General features: G+C 41.4%; 1 protein-coding gene across 1 annotated transcript in view; it reads right to left on the bottom strand.

Moving 5' to 3' along the window:
• The window catches only part of SERGEF (secretion regulating guanine nucleotide exchange factor), a 144,357-nt gene that overhangs the window by 86,003 nt on the left and 35,894 nt on the right, over nucleotides 1-22,460 (bottom strand). The window contains exon 9 of the mRNA XM_035328780.1: nucleotides 19,649-19,809. Coding sequence (XP_035184671.1) covers nucleotides 19,649-19,809 — 161 coding nt within the window. The remainder of the gene's footprint in view (nucleotides 1-19,648; nucleotides 19,810-22,460) is intronic.

Below are 22,460 nucleotides of genomic sequence, written 5' to 3'. Positions count from 1 at the left end.
GCTGATATTAAATAACAGTTTTGCTGGCTCATAAATGCCACTTTTTAAAGGAGACTGAGGGACAACTACTGTGATCTGAAATTCAGGAATCGGTCTTTTTTTTTTTCCTTTTTTTTTTCCTTCAACGATTCACAACTTGAACTGGTAGTGAAATTATAGCCAGATCACTGGGCTCAAGTAGCTCAGCAGAATGCCTGACTCTTCATTGTTTCCTCTGTTTGAATTACACATCCAGGGCACTGCAAAATTTAACAAATCCCTATCTCTTTCCCAGAAAGTAATCATAAAGCCTACACCTCGAAAATGCAAAAATGGATTTTATTAGCAGCAGTTGCATAAGGGTGATCGACATTTCTAAAGCTCAGAGCTGGATTTCAAACCCATTTTAACAGCCAACTGTTTCAACTTGCATGTAAACAAACATAGTGCATTTCTTCATTAGCTGGAATTTGCTGCAGTCTGTCAGCCATCTGTACTGTCTTGCATTCTGCTCTCTGTTCAGAGCACCACTATCAAATGTTGGTGATTAGTATTGCTCTCTTTGGAGACATTATGACTACACTATAAATAGTTTATAGACATAAAACACGGTTTCTAACGGTTCTCTTAATATCTGCATTCTCTGGATGTATTCGGTTGTTTCTTTCTCAGTCAAATTTGGTTCTCCATAACTTTGAGGTAAGAGAAGAGATTTCACGTGGGTGCTCTCAGAGGTGCAGAGCAAAAACCGCAGCCCAAGCACAACTTGATTCAATTTCTGGACCCTCCAAATCCTGGACTGCAAAGGCCAAACTGCTCAGCAAGCCCTGCAGAGAGCTGCACTGCAGTCCCAGGGGTAACGCACAGCACAGGGCACACAGGCTGTGTGGGACCAACCGCTTTGGGTGCTAGTGGCAGAGCAGACATCACGCATAGAGTTCAGCTACTGATGTGAGCAGCATGCCCTAGCTGCAAGCTTCAGAGGACTGGTAAAACAGCATCTTCAGAAGAACACAGTGCAAGAAAACAAGTCACTGTTAGGAGCTTTTGTAGTTTGCTGAGTCATCCCCTTTTTTACAAAGCGAGCAGAGCCGGTAGTGAGACGGGAATGGATGTACATACACACCCCTTAAACTTCAATTTTTGTTCTCCTAGGAGCAGCCAAGCACTGGGAGGCTACGTATATAACAAATAACATTTGACCAGTGACATGATACCAACCACAGAAGTCACTCCATATCCACATTAGTTTTCAAATACAAAAGCTACCTGTTCAAGAATGCCTTTTTAGTTCACCCAGTGGATTCGTTGATAACTTTTCAGGAAGGACTTGATGTTCTGCCTCAGCTGGCTCCAAGACTTAAATCGTGCTTTTGATTTCAAAACTGCAGTGCAGTAAACCAGCCTTCCCATTTGGGAAGGAATTTGCTGCCCTCCAGGAACAGATTCATGGCATATTTGTGCAACCCCTAATCAGGTGTGTCAGAACACTATGTTTGGGGGAAAAAAAAATCACTTTCTGAGAAGTCAAGATGCTTCTTCTAAGAATCTCATTTCTGTTTCATTTCTTGGCTTTTGTTTGAGGACTGTGTGGTGAAACACTGCCTAATGTTATTACCCCATCAGCCACATAGAGAAGTGAGCAGGACTCATTGACACTCAAACCATGAGAGCAAAAGTTTGCGCCATCTAGTACTCCCTGATGAAAACAGATGCTTCGCATGCGACTCAGATGAAAAGTTCTGTGGGTAGCTAAAGACATCCCTTTGGAAAAGCTTTTATAGCCACAGCTTCTAGTAAATCTGGCACTGGAAAACTTGCCCTTTTCCTAACCCACGGCTACTTTTCTGGAACAGCACCATCAGAAGTGCCCACGCCCTTGTGTCCACATCATTTTCAGCAGAATTTTGTGTGTATTAAACAAAGCAAGCTGCAGACATAAAGCAGGCTGCTAGGCAAATTCCCAGCCACAGTGCGTTTCCACAGAACTGCAAGGTACTACTGCTGCCATGTGAGGAATATTAACTCAGACAAGCAAGCGTTTGGGGGACAGGAAGCAAAACAGTTCTTGCAACCACTCTTTTCTTCTGAATCTACGCTCACCGGGCAGTATGAGTGATGAGCAGGAGGGACTGGGAGGGTAAGAGGAGACAAGTCTGCTCTGCTATGGAAAGAAAATTGGAAAAAAACACCGTTTTCAGAATATTCCCACTCTGTTTTGGCACTTATCTCAAAAGCAGCCAGGTCTAGACAGTTCAAGCATGTTTAACTTGAGAGCCCTTGACAACACCTAACACACAAGCTATTCATCATATGTTGAGGTGCTTATTTTTGGACTTCACCTTGGAACAGGAAAGGATGACTTGTGTCAGCACCAGAAAAGTTTATAAAAACCACTAAGCATATTTACATTATGCATTTCATCAAAGGCACCTTACACATATTGCTGAGATATCCACAACTCTCTGCAAATCATTCAGCATTACGAGAGTTGTACCTACTTTGAACTCGATGTGAAATTGGGTCATGATGATAGCCACCAAGACTCACTGTCTCTCCAAGAATAATTGTGTGTTTTAAAGCTTTCATAGAACTAGATTTTTAAGGTACTAATTTCTCCTTTGTCCACCCCACATTTCCTACACACACAAATTTGTTATGGATGCTTTTCAATGAGATTACTAAGTGCATTAAGTCTCTGGAGCTCTGAAGGCTACAAAATTTTGGGAAGCTTGCAAACCTGCTAAATAAAGCCCTCTGAAAAGATGGCAGATTTGTACTCTCCCATTTACCCCAAACTTGGGTACTGCTGTTGTACACTAATTCAAATTAATTGCTATCATGGGAAATTACAGGTCCAAAGGCAAGCAACTTTCAGAAAAGTCCTTTTACTTTGTCTTTTAATAATCTCAGACCTTTTCAAACACTTAAAGCAATTCTACTCCACTGTGGCACCCTTTTGTTGGCTTCAACTCAATTTGCCAGTTACAGTGCCTACAGACAGGGGAAATAAAACAGTAACAAGCACGCTTCACGGCCACAGCAAACCGTGCTAAAGGACACTGGTATTGTCTCCTTCCTGCGTCCTGCCTGCAAGCATCTCCTGTGTTACACTTAGCCTGTAAAGACCCTGAAAAATAGTTGCGGTTTGGGGATTTTTTTATTGCAGCTGTGCACAATCTAGCCCAAGAAGATCCTACACAACTCCCCCAAGCCACTGTGAGAACACAAATAAAAGACAACTTACTTTGTATTGCTACAAACTGAGAATTCCAAGAAAATGAAATTCCGCTGTTCAGCACCAGTGATCTGTGTCATTTATCAGACCTGGGCTTCCTTGGGCTTTATTTTGTAGCCTTCCACAGCACAAATGCTCCTGCAGTCAGCCCTCCATACCACCCTTCGCAGAAGGTGCCCAAGCCCACCACAAAAATGCTTTACCTGCTATGAGAAACTGCCAAGTGCAATTCCATTCCTTATCCTCTTCTCCAGGTGGGTATTTCAAGGGAATAAATATCAACAATGCACCGTGCAATCAGCCTTGCAAAGCCAAGGCAGTTTGTAGCAAAAGACTGGTGCTTTGGGTGATTTGTGAACATGCAGCTCTTCAAACACCAGTGATTTCATGCCAAAACCACAGCCACAAGTAACGTGGCAGTGATGCTGTTCTTACACAGAACGGAAAAGGTTCCTTGTAGTTGTCTCACGGATTGCAAATAAGAGTCAGAATCATGGTCTATGTGCTGATTTTCCACAAGGTTCCTTGTGAGGCATTTAATTTAAACCTGAAGCAGAAAAGCCAGGCATAAGTAAAAAAGAAATACATGAAAAAGAAAAGCCATGCTTCTGGTACCCTTATTTGTGGTTATTACACTGACGTAGTATGTTAGGGGTAGCTGAGGTGAAAAAACTGTGTTTAAAGGTTCATCTACACCAGTTAAGAATAAAAATTGAAGGAACATCTCCAGACAAGTAAAGACCCTTAAAAAGAGCTGCACACAGCACACATGACTCCAGATGACTAATACTGTAACTCAGAAGACACTCAAAATTGATTCTCATGAATAAGGGCAGTCTTTTCCAAGAAACATTTTAATGATGACAGTTGCATCTGTGTCACCTCTAAACAACTTGGTCTTTTAGCTTTCTGTTTACCCTTGCAGAAGAACATAACCTTGCACACATCAGGCTTTTTAGTTTTCTGAAGAGCAAAGGCTGTGCTTTTAGTAAGCTAATTTCAATAGCACATTTATCTGTCACACACACTGGACACCTATTACTACTCAAAAGAAAACAGAGGACCATGAGAAGGGCACAAAAAAAGTACAAAATTAGAGCAAACCTGTCAGTGTAAACCAAACAGCAAATCATGCTAGGGAAGAGCATAACTAAAGAAACAGCAGAATAAACTCTTAAAAGCAAATGGACATTTTAAACATCAAGATCGAGGGCTCTGACTTCCAGCATATGGATACCTGATAGTCACAGCGTAGCTTCTCAACACATTTTCTGCTTTGCAGGCTTTACAGTAAAAGACAGTAAGAACAAAGAGGACAGCTAATGTTAGTGCTTCTGGGTTAAAACAAAATAACAATGAAGAACCACTGAACCATGAAGCAGTTTTTTTCCTAGTTGCTATTTCCGATATTGCCTTCCTCCTCACAAGCCAGTACAACAAAGAAATGCCAGCTTCTATCCTATCACTGAGTAATACCGACACCTTATTTTATCCAGAAGGGCACACAGAGCTCTGAACTGCTTACATAATTTTTCTATGTATTTTGCTGCACCCAAATTGTGTATTATAGCTGACAGGAAAAAACCAGCATGACTTCTTCAATTTCCTTTTCTCTCATTCGTTGTCTTCCTAGTAAGAAGGACTGCTTCTGCTTGCCCAACTTCATCTGAGCCTTGCCCTGTACATTTAAAAAGTAATATGAACATATACTTGTCTGACACCTTGTTATATTGCAGCACTGGAAAGAAGCTTCATAGTTCTTAATTTGGAGCATGTGTGGAAACAATTTTGAGGAGAGAAAGAAGATCTTCACATCACAGGATAGTTCAGGCTCGATAGAACCTCAGGAGATTTCTAATCCAGCCTCCTGCTCACTGCCAGGTCAGCTTTTAGATCTGACCACACTGCTTGGGCTTGGTCCAAGTCAGTCTTGAAAACCTCTGAGAATGGAAATGGCACAACCTCCCCAGGCAGCGTATTCCACTGCTTGACCGACCTCACGGAGAAACAGGTTTTCCTTACATCAAGACTGAAACATTCAGTTTGGCTCCTTTGTTTCTCATCCTCCTCCCTGACTTCATTCTCTTGAAGAACTTCCATATAGCTATTGGGAAGCTACTATTAGGTCCCCCTAAAACCTCCTCTTCTCCACGCTGCATAAGCCTAGAAAGATCTTAATGGTGCTATTTTCCTTTATCAGTTTTCAGTTAAGTTAGAGATGGTTACTTCCTCAAAAGAAAATGCTGAAATAAAAAAATAAAATAAAAAGATAAAACAAGTATGTAGTCTTCACAGAAGCTCTAAGCATCTCACACAAGATAACTTTTCAACTCTGAATTTTGAGGTAAGCTTCCTTCTCTAAGCATATTTACTCAAAACAATCCATCTGATGTTTCCAACATCACCAATACTACTCAACAGCAGAGTACGTCTCCTACTATTTAAGGGTAAGTGGGCTGATTTTGGTTACCAACCAAATAAAATTGGCTGGTAATAACATTTACCAGATCAAGTCAGTTCAAAATGCAGGGCAACCATGGACATTTCTCACCTGAACGGCAAATTACTTCAGTAAATTTTGGAAAACAAGGCAAGAACAGAAAACGTTGTACTGTGTCTTTATACACAGAAGCTACAGCAACATTGAAGTATACTTGCTTAGATTCACAATATTGCTTTTTGAGTTCACTTTTCTCTAAGAATCTTAGTGCTACTACTCCACACATCTTCACAAGAATAAATGACACTTTCATAGTGTGAAAGGCACATTACATGCCATAGGTCATGGGAAATTCAGACTTCAAATACTTATTGAACCCAAGAAATCAGAGACCAAATCAGTATTAGAATGAAAAAGAGGGTTACATTAACTAAAGCTCTCTGAAATGATTAAATAATTTTTCAGTCACTGTGATAACACACATTCCAGTGCCTCAGATATCACAGAAAGTCATTTAGACACAATTTCACTTTTAGCCATTTACTGGAACGCGTAACCCTCTGGACCCATTCCAGATTTCTTAAATCCAATACAGAAAATTTCACATGAGCCTGAGCAGCAACTAATAACCTACATCATGCCACATGAACTGTGAGCTGCAACAAGACAGACAGCGATATGGCAGCACATTTTACAACTGCATCCATTCTTCCCATGCTCTTCAGTTGCATTAGAAACCTCAAGAGGCTCAGCAACAAAACTTCACTTCTCTAACCAGCTATTTCATTGAAGAAATTACTAGACAATTCACTCACTTGCCCCTAAAAGACAAAAACAGTATGCTTATTCTTGCTCTTAAGCTTAATTCCTTAAAAATACTTGCATTGAGCCAAAACATTATATTTAATCACCATTGGTTTTACTTTATTTCTAAAATTTATTGGACTAACCAACCATACTCTGCATAGCTGAATGTAAAACTGGTTCTTTGTCAAATGACAACTACTGTTATTGACAACTATTGTCAAATGACAACTATTGTTATTGCAAAGTATTTACAAAGCCCAGTTGAAGCTACAACAATATTGTGAAGCTAGCTTACAAGAGAATTTTTTAAACAGATAACAGTCTACAATCTTGCTATCTGACGCTGGTATTAAAGCATGAAGCTTACCAGTTTGAAGATTTAAAAAACAAACAAACAAACAAAAAAAACCACAAGATTTGTTCCCCCCCCCCCCTTTTTTTTTTTTTTTTTTTAAATTATCACAACACTTTCAGGAGAACTTAACATGTTACCCAGACTCTCCTAGATGATGATGGTTATCACTGCTATCAGCCACCAGAAACAGAGTGATCACACAGCTTTCCAAAATGGTCAACAGACCCATTGGATGTTGTGGAGCTTCACTGACCTAAAAGTGCCCCTACAGCAATGCTGAACTGGACTCACAAACTCCTGCTGCATCTCAGGTCTCCACGGCAAGATCACTATGGAGCTGTGTTGTCTTCAACTAAATACCGAAGAAGTCTAGACAGGACATGAGCTACCCAAAGCCATACTACACCCCGGAATGCTTGCTATGCTTTCTTCCTTCTCTTTTATTCTATTCTGTCCATCAGACACACAAGCACTGCTGCTTGTTCCTATATACATGTGAGATTGACTCTCTAGCTTTTATCAGCTGTTTTATTAAGGCACACTTGGAACCCGGCTGCTGGTTCCGATACAGCTCACCTGCACAGGTTCGTTTGCCTACCTTACCCATGGGGACATGACCCCAGGCAGGAGACAGGTACAGAACACTTTCATATTTAAGTTTAGCAACAAAACAAGAGCAGCAATATGGAGAACAGGTTCTTTGCAGCTTTTAGGTGGGAAGATGTGGATGGACTTACTGCAGACTTGGCTAATAATTTTGTTTAGTCACCTAAAACCATTGGTGCATTCCTTCTGCTCTCCCAGGTCTGGGCAACTTGCCTTGCTATCATTGGCAACGTGTTCAGGGTGCTGGTCTTCAAATCCTCCCACATCACCATCCCGTAATGCCAGGTTTGCAATGACTTACAAAGACAAAAGAAACATTTGAAGATTTTCCATGTGTAGCAGAGGTTACGCTATGAGGAAGAGGTGCAGAACGCAATTATTGACCACTTTAAGCCTTTTCTTCATTTCAGCGATCTGCCTGTCAAGAGCAGGGGACGTGTGCTGCTACACCGCCAGAGGAAGGAAAAGATTATTTAACAACCATGCAGGTCTGCTTTGAAACCCAGCCAAAAATTTTGACACTGATCCAGGGCAAACAGTGTCCCACTGCATCTCACCTTGATGTATAGCCCTTGGCTGAAAAAAGGATGAGTGGGAAAAAATGCAAAAAGCACACCTTCGGGATTCTGCAGTATGGAAGTTTCTTGTCTACTTCCCAAAAGCAGCACAAAATCAGGAGGATACACAGCATATGGAAAAGGTGCCCTGAGAAAGTAACTGGCAGGCCTAAATTCCATCCACCAGAAGGTGAAAACAGACTGTGGACCATAAAGAATTTTCAAGCACCAAATATCCCTGCTTACCTGCACTTTGAGATCTCATTTTCCCCATAAAAAAAAAATCCAAAAATAATGCCCTGAAGTATCAAAACGTTTACGACCAAATGCATTTTTTAAAAAGGTGAAACAGCTGTGTCTGCAGTCCATCTCTCGCAGGCGCTAGGGTCCAGCACTATGACAAATGTGAGCAGTGTGACGGGCTTGTTTAGGTATGCAGTGCAAGCTCCCCAGCAGCCACACCAGATGGCTCTCAGTACGTCTAAACAAGAACAACAACCCTCCTGGGCAAGAGCGAGAGAGAGGAACAGGGGAAAACACACAGAAGCTAAACATCTCACAAGGAAGCTTCAGTTAAGGCCTGTGTAATGGTCATGGTCCTGCAGCAGAGATCTTTGCTACATCAACTACCTGAATTGTTGGGAGATGCAACTCAAACGTTAACACAGCTATGGGTTTTCTTATACTGGTTCTCTAAAATCAAAGCATTCGTCTTCAATTATACTTAGGGATATCTAAATAGCATTTAAAAACACAAGAACACCACCTGTATTCTCTCTACTTCTGATATGCCTTACCATGAATATAAAATTAAAATTACTGAACAACATTAAAATAGCATGATTGAAGATCTCATCTAGAATCCACAGGTTCATTTTTTAGCTCGAACACAAAACTAAGTTTACAGCACCGATGCAATTGTTTTAACATTTCCCAATTCATTTTCTCCCTGATCATCAACCAACGCAGAGTACTGAATACAGAAGAAAATAAGCAAGAAAGGCAGATGGGATCCAAACATCTGTTATTTGGTATATTTGATATTTCACCCAGTAAGTGTATAAACATACAAGTGCATCTCAATGAATCACATCTATCTCATGTGAATAACTGCATTGCAGAATTTGGCCCTGATTTCTCAAGCTATGAGAGGAAAAAGCAAAAGGTTTCCCTTTCAGTCACAGGACTTGAATACAAAGCAGATGCAGTCTCTCTGAATGGGAAAGAGGTGTTTCTGAAATATGTTACCTGTCGCCAAAAAGATCTTAACAGCAACATCATTCATAGTAATAAAGGTACCTAAAAGATGCTGTCAGAAAGGAGAGATTAAGGCAGCGAGTACAGGAAAAAAAAAAAAAAAAACAAAAAAACAAAACAACAACATTCAAAGAGCAATCTGGGAGGTACATTTAATTTCAACTGTGGTAAAGCAGTAGTCCCTCAAGTACTTGCATATAAAATTATTTTATCACAATTCCGGCATTGCCCATCTGACTGCAGAATGTCCCCCCCCCCCCCCCCCCCCCCCGCAAAAAGAAAACAGTCATCCTTGAAGACACTGAATACTGGCAGTCCAACTGCACTCCTAACTCATGGCCACAAAATATTACAGATACTTCCATGTACCACACAAAAAGCAAAAGAGGAAAAAGACGATGCTATCCTGACCTCATTTGTTGAAGAGCTAGGGGTGGGACACATTATCTCTCAAAGATCAAAGACAAATTCACGTCATATTCCATTTCTTATTTCTGAACAGCATCTCAGCTAAGCTTAAACAATATTATCTTAAGATGATTAAATAGCATCAGTGTAATTCACAAATACCATCTTAATCTTTTTAACTAAGAAGACAAAAGCATCACTTTGCTGCCTTTCATGTCCCTCCAAGCAGTCTGCATTTCAGACTTGCTGTGGCAAGAAAAACCGAAAGGCAGTGCATTAATCCTGTAAGACTTCAGGCAAACCACTGAATTAAAAGGGAGCCTTCTAATATTGTTTCAAGTACTATCTCACATTTTCTGAAGCTGCAAATTTCAGTATTATGTTCTGTTTAGGAGATTTGAATCTAACATCTAAACCAGACAAAAAAATACAGTTTTACACCTGATCATATAAAATGCACTTCTGCAAGTCTCTACTTTTTTCTTAACCTCAGTTCGGTGTAGTGGCAGTCCCAGACACAAATACCACTTAGAATTTCAGAAATAAGCAGTACCAAATTGGAAAGAGTCTCAGAGAGATGCAGTGTAACTTGAAAAGTGACTGCCACCACAGATTTGCATTTTCTCACTTCAGGTTACTTCTATTTCCATATGGTATAATAAGCATGAAATAACACTTGGCATTCGTCCAAAACAGAATTAACAATAAGAACCACAACAGGTGTCATGAAACAGCAGGAAAGGAGATTGTGAATTTTTGTCTTATGAAGCCTAACAACATCCCCTCCCACCACAACCCACATGGTCCCACATGGTTTGCATTCCCAACGAAAACACTAGATTCACTGAGAAGCAGAAATCAATCCTCATGCTCGTAGGAAACTGGCATGCCGTTTCAAAATAAGCTTCCCAAATATGACAAAATCTGAATTTTCCACAGACAAGTTGACAGCTACTAGCTCAGTATCAGATCGCTGCTAAAACTTATGCTCCTAAATACCCATGCCACTCCTGGAAATAACGGATTTAATACATGTTGTCTTGATCCAACAGTCCACTCCGGAACATGAAATGAAGGGTAGGATCAAATAAAGACTTGAGACCTGAACCAGTTCTTAGTCAGGAAAGACCCCTTCAGGTGAAAAGACTGCCTTTTCCCAGTATCTTTAAATATAAGATTTGAGAAACAGATTTGCCTCACAAATTCACAGCAGAATCCCTTACATATGAGGTACTATCACTGGCTACCAGTGATGCAACACATGAAACCAGTGTATTTGGGACCCAACTGCCAGCGTGCCAAGTCATGGAAATGCTTTCCAGACCAATTCAAAACCACTTCTATCACATGAATTTAAGGACCAGAAGTCTAACACCAATGAGACCATTTGACTGACTTAAATCAGGACCCAAAATGCCTTCATTAGCTAGGGCTGTATGCTAAACTGCAAATTAGGCCCAGTTTTTAAGTGGACTTTGCAGAGCTTATATATATATATATATATATATATATATAATATATAACACCAGCAGAAAATGAAGACAACTTGAGACAATACCACTGACCTCCAGCAAACACGCTCATTTCACTTGTATTTCACATCCACTGAATTGTCCAAAAGCTCTGACAGCATCAAGGCAGCTACAGAACACTGCTCACTAGTCTGAAGCGTTGAACTTACCAGGCCAGGATCAGCAATGGAGCCCAAGCTCTTATTTCCCCCTGGGGAAGGACTAGGGGCAGGGCTTACAGGCTCACATAGTGCCACAAATGTTATCTGAGCTCAGCATGCTTACATTGCAGCCACATGAGGAACTTCTGCTCCCGTGGCATCCACCAGCCTCAATGACCCAATCCACTGAGCCAAATGGAAAGACACAGCAGTGACGTGCACCCGATGAGAAGAGTCACCTACCTACTTGGTTTTCATGGCAAGAACCATATTTGAACCAAGAACTGAAACATCCATAATAATTAAAAGCCTTTTAATGCGTTCTGTTTCACTTCCTGTCCTTATTTGCTCTGAAAATGCTGAGAAGTTATTGTAACTGTTCCCAAAAGTCATGGAGGTTTGAAATTTCATTTGTGGGTGTTTTGTTTTTTTTTTTTTTTAAATAATAGTAAGCCAATTACTGTCTAAACTTTCATCCATACACAGATGTTTACTCTAAGAGATTGTGCTCCATTTTTCCATTTCAACTCCATTACCACAGTGAACAACGCATCCTTAAAAAAATCAAGGTGTCTTCATCTTTTCTTTGTAGGGGTTAAATCCTAACACGTGGACAGTAGCAGATCAAAAAGGTAAAAAAAAAAATGAAGAAAAAGATTAATTCACTGTTAAATATTTCTGGAATTTGCTTTTGTGTGTTTAAGTCATAAAGCCTTTTCCTGAAACTACCAAAAAAAAAGGGTTTTCCTTGACCTAGAGGGAGGAAAAAACACCACAAGAAATCAAAATAGGGTAGTGAGTGAACAGAGAAGATATGAAGGGAGTAAGATTTGAGAATTAATACTATATCTTATATTTTTATCCGTACAGAGGACAACGAACTTATAAATACAAAATACTACATCTTGGTGTACACAAATGCAGTAAGGGAACTGCATAGTTACGTACTCTTGCAATGTGTCTTGCCTTAGCATTCCATTAAATATCTTTGGCTTAACATGACTGAAATTTGTTAGATGAAGTTTGTTAGATGGCTTTCCTTCCTTCCATCCTTCCTTCCCTCTCAATCCCTTGCAAGGCCCAGCAGGGCCTGGTGCCCCTCTGCCCCAGCAGAAATAAACCCAGGTTCTCTGCTTTGCGTGGCTTGATACTTCCAAAGCGTGAAATGAGCTGACAGTGGAAGCTGCAGGTAAACCTTGGCAACTTAAAAAAAAGAAAAAAAAAAGAAAAAAGAGAGAGAGAAGGGATTTCCACTGAAGCAATTCGGAGCAGAAAACTGGCTAGTTAATGCTTGCTAATTTAACACACTTAAGGACACAAACATGATGGCAAACAATGTTCTGGAAAAACAAACACATTGGAATAACTCCTTACTGGCTCCCTAAACACTTGTTACCAAGAAGGGGATCATTTATATTAGCTATACACCTGTGAAAAGCAGGGCAGATGGGAAAAATTGGAGCTGAAGTGGCAAAACATAGGAGGCAGCATTTTCAGAACATTATCGCTAAGTTTTTTTTCTCCCTCACAGATAATGAAATGTTTGCTTCTTCTATGACAAACTACTCTGCAAGGCAGCAGCAGCAGGAGCACAGGTCTTAGCTATCTTTGCAGCTATCTGATTACATGCCACATCCACTGAATTCAGTGCGGCCTCCACAGTCAGCTGCTAGGAGACCAGAAATAAACCCTTTGGCAGGTTTTAAAAGAGGAGACACTTCAGCACTTTTGCCCTCACAGGATTAGATGCATCAGTTTTACTTTCTTTTCTCTCTGCTTTCACAAATGAGTCTTACTGGTCAATCGCTAGGGAAAGGCAGAGGCTACATTAAACACCAAAAAACAAGCACAGAGTTCAGAGGTAGCTTCTTCCTTTGACAACTTCAGCTGAAATTAGAGGCAAGGCAGCCAACGAGGCACAGAGATTAAGTGTCAGGTGGTAAGACAGACACCTGTCATTTAGCAGGCTACCAAGTAAACTCATCTTTGAAGCTTCTTGTGTGCTAAGATGTGGCATCGCAACAGCCATAAGTATCACTGCAGAAACAGGAGTTACTCCTGCTTGAGGACCTCTTTAAGCAGTAGCTTTACAATAGGCCACAACGTAAGCACAAAGGCCAGGAAGGGTGGGGGGCTCACAGGTTCAACACCTCAATAACAAGTGAAAGCTGGAAACCCCAGACAAATGACCCTCAAACCAAATCCCAAAACCTTCAGTTAAAAGCAGGGAGAAACATTCTGCGTGCTGGCCAGAACAGCACTGCCTAGGAGAGCCCAAGGGTGGCAGATGCCTTTGCAAAGGCCTAAGGAACAACCCAAAGAACAAGCAGTGTCACAGCCACTAGGACCCACCCCACCTCAACCATTTGTAGCACGCTACCCTGCAGCCCAGGACTACCCTGTGTATCTTCCAGCTACTTAATGCATACAGCCCATTAAGGAGTAACTTGATAAGAAACGCTTCGGTTTGGTTGTTTTTAAATGAAGCAACGTAGAAAACTAACCAAGTACTAATAAAATCACTTCTATTAACACAAAAAAGTAATCAAAAAATAACATTCCATCAAACTTCTATCAGAATAACTGAAATGACACATTTCTCTTTCCCTAAGGTTTTTGGTTGATAGCCTTTTTTTTTTTTTTCCTCTTGTTGTCTGAGTTGTTTAAAAAACAAACGAACAAAATAATAAAGACTCTTCTGTTACAGAACCTGCTAGCAAAATTCATCAACGCAACAGAACAAGGGAACATAAGTAGCATTTACACTAGGAAGTTTCCTGACATAAACTTCTGGGGTAAGGCAGGTAAACTGAATTAAACCAACCTCCAATCACCATTTTTTCATTGTTTTTCCGTACATAAAAGGAGGTACAGATGAGATTTTTTTTCCACAGAGAACGCTGTAAATTGATAGCTTTGTTCCACTTCACTACAGTTTCTTATTGATTTTCTCTCACTTTAGCCTGCATTGATTTGTTAATCCCTTCTCTGTAACAGTTCTAATGACAAATTGAGAATGAAAAAATGCATGCTTTAGGGCCTGTTCCACCAACCTCTTGCTTCAAACCATAATTGGACTTGGATTTGGAGTATGTGTATACATCGGGTCAGACCAGACTCACCTCATTCTAGGGTACTCTTCATACTGCAGCCTTTCCATTCAGGTTTCTAATGGATGGACAAGGCAGCAACTGAAAAAACATTGGTAGGGCAGAACAGGATTTCTGCATTTAGGGCAGCCACGTCCCAAGGCCTCTGCTCACACAGCCTTTGTCTTCATACTAAGTCCATTTTTAAACAAATTTGCAGCATTCCCCATAGTCAATTAGCAGGTAGTAACTGCACCACGCATGGGACTGGCACCAGAAAATATTCAAGGCATTTGTTGGTACAAAGCAGATGAGCACTGAGCTGGCTCACAAGCTGTCCATGAGCTCAGAGGCAGTAGCAGTCATGGTGCACTGCTAGTAACGTAATCAATGCAGGATGGGACACAGGATTTTTAATTTAAGGAACATAGTATGAGTATATACAGGTCTGAGAGTTACAAGCAAGATAGTTGAGATTACTCCTTTTGCTACTAATAGGCTTGTGAAATGCAGCTGGCCTCACTGTTAGGCCACGCTACTGGTGAGTTACACGGAACTGCCCAAGTCACAGCCACTGCTGCAAGTACTTGCCGTCTCTTTCCAATTCCCTGATACTTGTGAAGAACTCCAAGTAGGGTACTAATTTAGGTTTTTAACTGCAACAGGAAAACTAATGGAAAATGAATTTATGAATGATGTTGCTGAAGCCTTTGCCCACACCCATATTTGTGTCACTGCAGTGATCACATACTGCATGGGTCTCCAACTCCAGACTTCCCCCCACATCACTCCTCCTACTTCACCCATACTGGAGGAAATCAGCCCTTTGTGGTCTCCTGTACAGATCCCAATGCAGCCCACCTCACTGCTACAGTGCAACCCTGGCAGAGCAGCTTTGGGCATTTAAGGCAGCCCGCACCTACAGAACTGATAACTGGAAAACCTCTATTTTGTACTCACATAGCAAAGGCAACACAGGAGGCCTCCTCTCCCATCCATTTGCTGTTGTGAATTTTGTTTCCCTTCCCCCTTTCTGCAACGCCAGCTGCAGAGAAATTGGTATGGGTGATTGGAAGCACAGCGCTGGGAGCCAACATCATAACTAAGCTATCCAAAACAAGCTATTAGACATGTAAAGCTGGCGATCCAGGCTCTGCTTATAACCACAAGGAGAAGAGAAAAGCCATGCTCCCCACCCTCTCACTGAGCATTAAATAGCTGAGTTCCACTTGACCAAACTATTTACAATAAAGCCATGAGTAGGTTACAACTTTCACGGAGTAGACCTTACTGCTTCCAGAGTAACTTCCATTGCCCAACACACCGGTATTCCTAACTATCAGGAACATTTAAAGCTCACAGCAGTCACATCTCTGCCCAGGCCATACGGTATTCTTCACAAACCAGAGTCATGTCTGAACAGGGTAAGAACAGCACACAGTAAATGGGATGGCTACCTAGCCAAAAGGCTGCATTTGCATTTCAGCCGGTTGTTACCGCTCTCATTTTCCTGCTAGGAGAACCAGCCAGCCCAAGAAGTAAACCCTCTTTCTACAACAGTTACACAGAACTGCAAACTCCTCTCAATCTGCTCAGGGAGCTGACAAGAACAATGTTACTCTCTTACATGGGGCGTGCAGATGAAGCACAGACAGTCCTCATGTGCAGGCTACAGTTTCATTCTTTTGATGAATCATTTTTTTCCCTGGAGAGGTCAATAAGTACAAAAATTGTTATTTTACTAAACCAAAAGGTTCAATTTCACTATATTGCACTTTTATAATAGGGCAATAACAAGGCTTATGTATTAATATATATCAAACATATAATACTAATCAATTAACATCACAGCACATATCTTAGGTTTGTCAGTCTTGTAGGGAGATGCTTCACAGCTTGCAACAAGAGTAGGGAGGAAAAGTGAAAAACAAGAATATACCAAGAAATATATGTTTCAACTGCTTAAAATAAACAATACCACATTACTGCGACAGGTAGTGAAAAGAGTAGCAATTACTTTGACTGCAGAGGGCCAAGAGAACGTGCATACTTCTGACAGCATTCCTTGAAAATAAAAGGAACCCTTCGGAAGATCCAAGCCAATTTGTACTGTATAGGATGAGCGTACACACTTGAAGTACAGACCACAGCAGGATCAGGAGAAAGACAGCAGCTAGATGTTGCCACAAGGTGAGGGGTTATTTTCATAACCCTGACACAACTGGCCCCCTACATTCATCATCAACATTCAGGCTTGGTGACAGGGAAAGTGAGGAGGGAATTAAGCCCAAGAAACCATATACCCAAAAAAGACAGCGTGACAAACAATTTTTTTGTGATTTCTTAACTGAAATTCCAGCTCCCTGTCCTCAACTGTCATCTAGCACAGCTTTCTTTAATTACAGAAAGGAGACAATGGAAACATGGTTCCACGGGAATAGTGCTTCATATTCAAAATGACCGCGGCCCCTCCTTCCACCAATTTAGTGAGAAACATTCAGCACTGCACAATGACGACTTCTCACTTGTTTATTGCTGCAGCAAATGTTTGCTGCGACGTGAATAACATGCTGAACATACCACAAACAGTAAAATGATAGCTATTAAAACCAAAAATATCGAAACGGCTTGGAAAAGCATTTTGACAAGGAAGAAACATTACACCAGGTCTTTGTAGCATTTGCTAAATACAGAGGCTCATCATATTTCAGGCCATTTGTATTTAATTGTCCTTTCATCTGAAGAGCAGTGGATGTGAACACATATCAGGCAGCAGATGAGTCAGATGTTCTGAAGAGGTCCAATCAAGGACGTCCCACAACACAAGAGCACTGCCTGCATAATGTCTCACACAACTGACTTCTGCTACAGCCTCAAGTTGCTTCTCAGTGTCTCATCCCATTCCGTTGTGGCTATGCACCAAAGCACCGAGAGCAAAAATAATAAATAGGACTGCAGTCTCATAATTCAAAAAGTTTAAACACATGAGACTCCAGGAACCTTATGTCCACATACAATTAAAGCTGCCAGGATGGCAGCTCAGATTAGTAAATAATTATCTTAAATTCAAGCTTTTGTTCTTCCACCATTTCAACTGAAAGAGGAAAAAAAGTATTTATCAAGGCCAACGTTTCAAAATGAATTTCTGAGACAAAGGCAAACTCACAGTGGAACAGGTCACTCAAAACACTTCAAAAACCAGTTTTGGAGTGGCAGACACACAGACGTTATACGTTATACCGATTTCAGCACAAAGAAGGGAGAATCCCCAGTCCTTGGTGGAGACAGACAAGGGGATAGAGACAAGTCACAGCACAGGAGGTTACCTAAAGGACAGCAAGGGAGATTTAAACTAGTGTGCCTTTTATATTGTCCTCTAATTCTGAGATGCGTTTCTCCATTTCAGTTTTGACAGCATTAACCCCAGTGCAGAGGCAATCAACAGATCACAGCTTGGCCAAAAATTGGGTTCAATCATTAAAAACAATTTATAAAAGTTGTCTGTGGATAAAAAAATCATTAGTTATAAGCCTCAACTATTATTAAATTAGCTCTCTGTACTGAAGTGCAAGTTAGAGTTGATAATTCAGGGTAAACATACAAAAGAACTCATCCTCTCTGTATTCATTTTGACTCAGCTCTTAAATCAAACCTCGTCTCCATACAGCAACAAATAGAAAAAAGGATAGTTTGTGTGTCGAGTGTGAGCTGGTTTTCATTTACACAACCTATGTGCTGCAACTTAATCCAACTTCAAGACTAAACTCTAACCCTGACATTATTTTCTAACCTTGAAGTAATTTAGGCTCTTATTATCTGCTTTTTCCTTTTCTCATCAACACAGCTCCTCTCAGGGTACAAATGACGCTAGCTCTTGATGGCACACTTCTTAAATCATCTTCATGCTGTTAGCTCTGCAAAGAATGATGGCTGCTCCAGAACACTGCCATTGCTATTCCCTCAGATCAGTTCTCTCATAGGCCTGTAAGAAGGAACAGTGCTGAGGGCTGCAGAATGAAGATGAGATTGTTTTTACTCTTCCTTTTCAAAGAATATATCTGATTGCATCTCTGTCCTTCACCTTCATGGATCACTTGTCCTGCCAAGCTTCAGTTCCCCTGGGCAAAAGCTAGGGCTGCCCTGACTTTGTACTGTACAATAGGACTACATGCTTTGGGTGTTACCCAAAGCATAAATGAGTAACAGCACGGAACAGATTTAACACCAGTGTTCTCTATACACATCCAGTGACAAAGGCAGGGACAACCATCTCAAAACAAGCCAGACACGCGTTTGAGACTCCCTGCAGTCAACACCGACTAAACATTTTATTTGTTACTGCAGTATCCTGGACTCTAAGGCTTCACTTGTCACCTGTGAGCGCACACATCCACAGAACAACATGGGTGATGGGAAGGGGCAGAGGCTGACTCTCCTAACCGAAGTCTCGCTATGAAAGACAATCAAGAGGCTGAGATGCAGTGCATACAGTCAGCCTCTACCTATTTCTCACATGCCAGCTGCCCCACAGGAAGACAAATACCTTTCCACTGGTCATTCACCCAGATGGGACCTGCACGTTGCCTTCCAACAGGCAAATTGTCACCTGCTGCTTTTTGGATGTTAACAAGGCAAAGTGGAGTTTGTCAGCAGTACAAGTTGTGAATTGCAGATGCAAGGAAAAAATATGTTGAGTCCTCGTGTGATGTTTTCTATCTGATCATCTTTTTGGTTGTGGATATATCATTTTGCCTCAAATCAGCCACAAAGAAAGAAAGTTTCCAACGCCACTCAAGGACGTTACATGGTAGAGAAATATTCATGATTGCTTAGGCAGCCTGAGATAGAAGCTGTGATGTTACATATCAGCTAGAGAAAAGCCATTGGCTGAACTGTGACTGAAAGCTTCAGACAGAAGTAGTGCCTCAGCTGGGCAAGGTCCCCCCTCATCTGCTAGACTTTATTAAAGTTGCAGCTATGTCCTGTATGCATTTATATCTGAAGGAATTTGGCATCTTTTGCTAATGGTAAATCTGGTTCCACCATGGAAAAAATGAGTTTCTTAATGCAAAAGCCTTCTTAAGAAATCTGAAATAATTCAATCATATTAACTTCTGAGCTTACAGGAAGAGCAGCAAGGGCTTGTGCTGCAGCATTTGAGAGGCTTCTATTAGGAAATTGTTCTGATTATCTTAATGCACCCAAGAAAAAACTGGAAAAATGGTAATTTTCTTCATTACCTGAGATGCTCCATTTAGGCAAGGCACGGAAATAGGGATGTTACACAACAGCTCCAAGCATTGTTCAGACACTGCGTTTGCCTCCTGTCTGTTGGGAACCACGGTGGGTCTTCCGAGTTGCCCATAGTCTGCTCTGCCCCAGGTGAACACCTTCCCAGTTTCTAAATGCAGAACACATTTCAAGATTAGTTATCCACTAGGTTCCTGGAACATCTGGATGCTATTTCAAAACTAGACCACCATTTAACGCATCTTACCTAAAGCTTCACGAAGTGAAAATTTATTCACTTCTTAAGTAAAAACTTTTTTGCTTTTGGGAGCATAAGGAAAAGTATACTAAAACTACCTGAGGGCATATTAAGATGTCCTTTAATTCAGTTTTTTCAACCTCATTAACTTCCTAACATCAAGGCCATCTGTAGGGTGGCCTGGGCTGTATGTGAACCTTGTCAGTAAAGCTGTGTAACCCATATATACTGTATGCGATATATATACATATTTATATAAATGGCATGTTTCTAGCTTGACAGCAGCACAGACAAAACAGCTCATTCTGAAACGTACGAGATTCTTCTCCGTTCCCAGTATTCGCCATGAAGACATCCATCCCATGTCCTGTATTTAACGTTCGTTTTCCTGACAGAAGCTGCCTTCTGTGACAACTTCTGCTGGCAAACAGCCCTCAGGACAGCAACTGGTTAGTCAGGAACACCACCACAGATGTCATGAAGCATTGGAAACGCACGCGTTTGTTCCCACAGGAATCACTTCGGCCAAGGAAGAACAACTCTAAATGAAGTCAGCAGTATTTGAACACTCCTCTCCAGTTTGTAAAGGTGCTCAGTGCTGTAGGTCTGACACCCACAAGTCCATCCTCAAGTACGAACAATATCCATAAAGCCATGCTTTTTACCTTCTGTTCCTCCCTCCCCCCCAAAAAACAAACTCATTAAGCGCCAGCTTCATTTTCTTACTGAGTTACACAAACACAGCATCAACTGGGTGTTCTCAGCTGACTTTTCACTGGAAGCAGCAACCCACATTACAGCCCAGAAGGAAGCCTGCAATGACCCTGAGAGATGCGTGAGCTTCAGCCAAGCATTAAACTTCTCTCCAGAACTGAAATTATCAAGCTAAATGATCTCATTTTCCTCATATCTGTGAGAAGCCAAGAAAGCCAGCTTTAACACTCACTTCTCCCCTTCTAAGTCAGTGTGGATGTGCAGAGTGCCCAAACACAACTGAGGGTTTTCTTAGCATGCCGTAACACAAACCTTTGGGAACCTAAACACCTCCCTTTTCTTTTGGTTGCTGTTAAACTGTCCTGAAGGGGACACAGCTAGTCACTGCTGCTTAGGGGGCTTTAAGTTGATAATGCATCTTGAACCGGAAATCTCTAACTTGGTGTTTTTAAATACAGAAGAAGTAACACGCATCCTCCCTGGAAATCTGCTAGCAGTATCTTTTACACAGATCTTTGAAACTTTTTTTCCAGATTCATTCTCTCAGTTCACTGATAATGCTTCCCCTGAAATAATCAAGGGATAAAATTAGTTGTCCTTTTCTTTCAAGGGCACGAGGATTTTCTGCCTTTGGAGATGCCTCACACTTCAGGGAAAAGCTGAAACCAGTCATATATTTCTTCCAATACAGGAGAGGTCTTTTAGCACAGTAGCTTCATTTTGTTAGGTTAAAGCATTAAAATAGGTTTCATTAAGAAAAAAGCCAGTATAACCTACAGAGATTAGAAATACAGTTTGTAGTTTAAAAAATGCTTGCTTTGCCTGTAGTATATTTTACAATTTGTATGTATCTCTGCTAGAAAAATATCTGCTGCTGCGAAAATGTCGCATAAATGCTCCTTTATCAGTAAGCTCTACTGCAAATGGAAATGCAAACTGAGCCTCAAAGGCTTTTACATCAGACCAGATCACTGTACATACTCAGGACCATGCAAGCAGACTACAAGCAGACAAGCAAGCTGCTCTATTTTGTATCAACTACTGGAACTGAAGCTGAGTTTTATGGAACTGAAAGCCAGAAAGAACTTCTGTAGCATCTATTTTGACTGTTAACGTGACACAGGCTCTCAACCCCTACCCAGACATTGCTGCACTGACCTCAGAGACCACAGTTCAAATAAAACATATTTCAACTCTCAGAAGCCAAATGTAGTTAGCGCAGCAGGGAAAGACGTCAGCAACCTGCAATGCCTCTGGAAAGGCAAGTGGTGCATTTGATGACACACCCCGATCCTCCCATGCATATGACAGCACTATCCTGTACAGATCCCTCTCAAGTCTGACTCTTGGGGAAAAAACTTGCCCAAAAGCAAATCTGGTGTTCCAGCTGCACCGACACACACAGAAAACTCCAGCCACACACGTAACAAAAGAGATCCTTGGCATCATCACAGAGAACTGCTCCACCTTCTCTGAAGTCATCTGCTGCTGGCATCTGTGGATTCAGAAGGCAGCCACCTAAATCCCAAGACACACTTGACCAGTGACTCCCTGAGGAAATAATTTTCCTGCACTGCAGGCCACCAGCAGGTACCAGGAACCAGCAGGCACGATCACTGCCTTACCCAAGAGTTGCTAGACCAAGTTCTGTGCAAAGGAGGCAATTCTGCTCCCCTCTGTCAAGGGCCTGTGAAAAGTGCAGAGGAGCGGTGGTCCACAGCCAACCATGGGGTCAGAAGCCAACACCACGAGCACCTAGTCTGAAGCCAACACCACGAGCACCTAGTCTGAAGCCAACACCACGAGCACCTAGTCTGAAGCCAACACCACGAGCACCTAGTCTGAAGCCA

The sequence above is a fragment of the Oxyura jamaicensis genome, chromosome 5, assembly GCF_011077185.1.
Source record: "Oxyura jamaicensis isolate SHBP4307 breed ruddy duck chromosome 5, BPBGC_Ojam_1.0, whole genome shotgun sequence".
NCBI lineage: Eukaryota > Metazoa > Chordata > Aves > Anseriformes > Anatidae > Oxyura > Oxyura jamaicensis.
This window is presented reverse-complemented; position numbering and strand designations above follow the sequence as displayed.